This window comes from Pleurodeles waltl, chromosome 3_1, assembly GCF_031143425.1.
Source record: "Pleurodeles waltl isolate 20211129_DDA chromosome 3_1, aPleWal1.hap1.20221129, whole genome shotgun sequence".
Taxonomy (NCBI): Eukaryota; Metazoa; Chordata; class Amphibia; order Caudata; family Salamandridae; genus Pleurodeles; species Pleurodeles waltl.
Window position 1 is genome coordinate 865,286,215 of NC_090440.1, and position 5,395 is coordinate 865,291,609.

General features: G+C 52.9%; 1 protein-coding gene across 1 annotated transcript in view; it reads right to left on the minus strand.

The window, feature by feature from the left end:
* Window positions 1–5,011, minus strand: part of TMEM35B (transmembrane protein 35B) — a 59,918-nt gene extending 54,907 nt beyond the window's left edge. The window contains exon 1 of the mRNA XM_069223795.1: window positions 4,562–5,011. Within this exon, the coding sequence (XP_069079896.1) occupies window positions 4,562–4,669 (108 nt within the window). The 5' untranslated portion in view covers window positions 4,670–5,011. The remainder of the gene's footprint in view (window positions 1–4,561) is intronic.
* Window positions 5,012–5,395: the final 384 nt, after the last annotated feature.

Here is a 5,395-nt window from a genome sequence, read left to right on the forward strand (position 1 = left end):
TAATCTATTAATTTTAATATTCTTTATTTTTGTAAGATCATTTGCAGAAGCCCTGAGTAGGCCTCACAGACCCCTATGCTCACCACCAACCCCCAGGTTGTCAGACCACAGGTTAAGCACTACTGGGTTAAGGACTTTCCAAAGTTCTCAGCTTCCAAATTATAGTAGTTACAACTAGCACCTAAGGGCCTCATTATGAGTTCCGTGGTCCCACCACTGGACCACCAAACACACGAGGAGGACGCCACCGCCCTAGTGGTGATGTCCCCCCACCAAATTGTATTACAACGTTCCTGCCAGTCAGCCCAGAGGGGACATTCTAATATGCTTTCCTGTCAGGCAGACCAGCGGGAACAGTGTTAGGATATTGGCATTGGCTCCCTTAACGAAGCCAAGGCCAATATCCTAACACTCCAGCACCCGCGGAATGAACACTGGGGGTCATTACAACCCTGGCAGACTGTGTTAAAGCGGCGGTAAGACCGCCAACAGGCTGGCGGTCTTTTTTTGAGGATTACGACCATGGCGGTTACCGCCATGGTCATCCGCCGCTTCTCCGTTCCATCCGCTGGGCTGGAGACCTGGGTCTCCAGCCCGGCGGCCGTGACAATACCGCCGCCGGTATTTTGACCCGGCTTACCACCGTGGATTTCCAGCAGTAGGAACCGCCATGAAATCCATGGCGGTAAGCACTATCACTGCCAGGGAATTCCTTCCCTGGCACTGATAGGGGTCTCCCCCACCCCCACCCCGACTCCCTCCACTACACCCCCCACCACTCCTGCCACCCCCCAAAAGGTGGCAGGAGCCCACTCCCCACTCCGACATTACCTTACACATACACACCCGACATGGGCCATTTCTGCCACCCGACATGCACGCAGGCACCACCAACACACATACACCGACATACATGCCAACATCCACACACACAGTCAGACACGCACACCCACATTCAAACATACACACACACATCCAAAGAGACATACCTACAGACATACACGCACTCATTTCCAAAACACGCAACACCCCGCAAGCATACACGCACTCACACAACCTCTCTACATACACCCACGCACACCCACACAACACCCCCCCACCCCACTCCCCTAACGGACGATCGACTTACCTGTTCCGTCGATCCTCCGGGAGGGGACGGGAGCAGCTCCGCCGACACCACACCGCCAACAGAACACCTCTGCGCCGAATCATAGGACATGATTCGCTGGGCGGTGTTCTGTTGGCGTGGCGGTGGAGCAACCTCCACTTCCCCGCCGCCCGTCACTATGGCTGTTAGCGGCTCTCCGTCGGAAAAACGACATAGAGCTGCCAACAGTCATAATATGCCGAGTGAAACACCACCACCACTGGCGGTCTTCAGTACGGCGGTCACTCGGCAGTCTTGTAAAAAGACCGCAGAGGTTGTAATGACCCGAACTGTCTGCAAAGCAGACTGTGCGCATTCTGACAGTGCCGGGGAGGGGGAGCCTCTGGCACTGCTCACAACATGGTCATGGGCAGTGCAGGGGTCCCCAGCGCTTCCTCTTCAACTGCCTTTTTCATGGCAGAAGGCTGTCAGATAGAGAGGTTTTATTCAGGCAGGGCCAAGTTCTGTGCCGCCACGGCTGGTTTCAAGCCTGACTACCGTCATGCCATCAGGAATCATGTTCCCGGTGGGGACGGCTGTCCTACCACCAAAGTCATACTGCCAAAGCCACAGTAGTCGGATCACCACCGCAAGTTCGGCGGTCTCATGGCCACCAAAAATCATAATGAGGCCCTTAAACGCAATTAAGTCCTTCCTACCCTAATCACCACCAATGTATAAAAGACTACAAGCCTGATTTAGAGTTTGACAGACTTAACAAACAGCCATCACAAACATAACAGATATCACATCCGACCCAACTCTAAATCTGACTCTTATGTTTCTTTTGGTTATGTGGTTTAAAAGTCCTACTTCTAAAGTGCAATAACGTTTGATATTGCCTCGTAGCACGGACTTTGTAGGGTGTAGTTAGTAGATTAGGGTTTAGGCGATGTACGGAGTAGGTGGTAATGCAGGAAGTGTCACTGAGGCGCAGTTGAAGCTATGAAGAAGAAAGGGGCGCAATATAAAGGTTGTGTGTAGAGTTAATAGCAGAGTAGTGATTGGGAAACACCTCATGGCCTAGCCCTAGGTGACTGTAAAACGTAGGATTGTGTAAAATATAAGTGGACAACGGCATCTTAACGTGTACGTGGTAGGAGCTGCAATTATTGAATTGGGTCAACCAAACTGCACTGAGGGTTTCACGAGAGTTTTTTTTGGTACAGTAGTCGTTTATTTACGAATGACGGTTGAAATGTCGAGTCACCCACCCAAATTAACCCCTTGAAAATTACCAAAATGCCCACAGCAGTGACATTAACCTAACCACCGCTCATCTTGATATTCGCTATTTTGGGTTGTGTCCTGTGGTCTGTGTCAGGCTGTGACTGCCTGGTTATAGGCCTGGATGTGCCCGATGACCTTTGCCCGGCTGTATCGGACGCCTCAGGCTTCGTTCATTGGTCGGGTCTCACACGGCGGAGAGCAGGTTCTCAACAGGCCAGCCTCACGGCCACATTGTGTCATACTCTGGCATCGGATGTTTTATGTGAGAACTGTAATCTTTGGTTCAAACCTGTAAATGCCCACTCCGGTGATCTCAAACGGTCAGATCTCTCGTGACTATTTCAAAACTACGCCTGCCCAAAAATCCTACTTTATTTACGTTCTTCACAAAATACAGTTAGTCTGCGGCTGGCCACGTCGCGCGAAGCGCGACAATAGAGGGGCAGCACATTAGCGTGCTCCCCTGCCAGGAAGGCATATGGGCATAAGGGGCCACCATAGCGGGGAAGGGTGGTCCACCCGGGTTTATGGCCCCCCCGAGGTGTCGGCAGGGAGGAGTGAGGCCAAGAGGCCTCAAAAGGAGTGACCCTGGGGGGCTGGGGCCTCTTAGACGCGCAGTGTTTTGCCTCCCACCCTCCCAACAACACGAACAAAATCAGGTCCTGATCCAGTAAGAAGAAGCGAAGAGGCAAGGTCATGTAGGGACTTACTAACATGGCTTTCTTTACAGATGAACCAATGAGTCGCAAGCGGAGTTACTGGGCGATCCTAAAGCATTAAAATGATTAAAAGACCTCCAGAAGGTTATTCCTGGAGGCTAAAGCAATTCCTCAGGCCGCTGGGAGCCTTTACGGCGGGGCCTGGGATGACGCGACGGCGCTCCTTAATCCCGCAAGGGACAGTTGGAATCCTGAGCAACTGTGGAGACTGGCCTGGGTCTCGCTCTGACTTGTCAGGAGCATGACAAATAAATATGAGAAGAAAGTGGTAAACCACGATAAATTAAAGAGCTGTAAGATTCTAAATACGTGGTGCAAAGAACACCAGACAGAACAGCTCGAGCTTTCTCAGGATGGGTGTCGGCCAGCTTTAACAAACTCATCTCCGACACCGGGATCGCCCGTAAGCTAACCCAACCTGTGTAATCAATAAACTTGCGACATATTATACCCACAATTGGTGTCCCAGGTGTCTCATTATGTCGCTTGCAATGTATTGTTGTGATCTCCAGCGCGCGCGCGCTTCATGGGCTAGGGGTAGCAGCGCTATGCCCCTGTGTGCCACGAATGGCCTAAGATGCCAGGGCCTCCCAAGACCCCAGGCCTGGATCAAGACTGCCCACTCAGGCACTGGGGCAGGTGCTGTGACGTACTGTAGGTCCTCCTCAGACCGAGGCCTAACAGATCACCGGGCTACTGTGTTGGTCCCCTAAATCCGTGCCTCTAGGCTCAGACGTCACGCGAGCGCTTTAAGAATCCATTGGGAAAAAGGGGCATCGCAGACGGTGTATGGTAGTTGTGAGGGCACCTCAAAAAGCCTTAAGTCCCCATTCGAGTGAGGAAGTAACTGCTGACTTTGCTCTCATCGGGGGTGGTACTGTTGATGGTTGTGCGTGGGGAATTCATTTGCAAGGGAAGGGGCGGGCGCGATGGAGCTCTGGCAGCACACCACGGTTTCAGCCGCGCGTTCACTGGTGGACGTGTAGGGCCAGCGTCGCCTCCCTCCCCACCGATCTCCTGTCAGGAGGCTCAGTTAGGAAGGGTCTGTGGGATGGCGAAGGACGCCCCGCTCAGAGGCAGGAAAAACAATCGGAACACGCGCCCAAACCGATGCACGGGAGTGGGAATAGGAAAACCAGAACCACGGCACTGAAGCTCAAGGCGGGGAAAAAAAGAGGCCAGCACCACGACACAAAACGAACCTACAAGCAAGAAGTTTAAACATAAATCTGTTTAAAAAGAAGCACGTAAGTTAAAACACGCCCTCCTCCCCAGCACACGACCAAATGTCTGAAGCATACACGCCCCCTCGAAGAAGCCAGCTATAGCGACGGAATTGCGTACAGTAGTGTGATAGTCCCACACGAAGAGAGTCACGCCCCCACTCCCTTACACCCAGAGCACACATACGCCTTCGTCTGCTCACCCCTATCGCCGTGACTATGCCCCCCCCCCCCCCACTCACCAGCTGTTGGTTCACCTCTGCTGAGATGTGATCCGTCAATTTCACCGCCCCCGCTAGCAGGAAGAAGACACCCAGCAGCACCCTGATTACAGTGTAGAGAAGGGCCATGGCTGCTGGTGCAGGGAGGGCGTCGCTGCTTGCAGCTGGGATGGGCTTCGGCTGCTGCCTGTAGCAGGGGGCTTAGAGCAGGCGCTGCCTGGAGTGGTTTGATCCGCTGCCTTCTCGGGGGCTGGGGTGCTGCTGAGTATATGCTTCCTATCTGCGATGCCTTCCCCTTGATGATGCTGTGGCAGGGGGAGGAGGGTATGTCGGCTGGGCTTTGAGTTCAAGCAGGACTGGTCCTCTCTGTTTCCCTCTGACTCTGCTGCTGGAAGTGCGACTGACCAGGAGTCCAGGACTCGGAGACTTGCTGCATGCGCCTCGGAGGGAGGGCCAGGAGGAGGGGCCACTTGGACCTTCCCCTGGCAATGTCGCAATGTTAGAAAGAAAATAAGAGCCCCTTTGGTCCCCGAGGGAGGGAAGCAGTAGGATGAACTGGCTCCGCATGCCCTTCTATGCGGTCTGTGTGTTTCTTTGTAATTTATGTGGCTCACACTCGAGCCGAACGTATTGTAGCGCTTTACACGAGCGCCAAGTGCATTACACAGGGTCACATTCACTTGTAGGGATGGCTTATATGGTATGCCCAGAATCACAGGATGTTCAGCCGTCGGGACACACACACACTGACACCCATCATTAGTGTAAAAGGTCATTAATTTAGGACAGGATTTAAACATAAACATCAATAAACTTCAAACTGTATTCGCCATTTTACAAACCCCAACTCTTAAC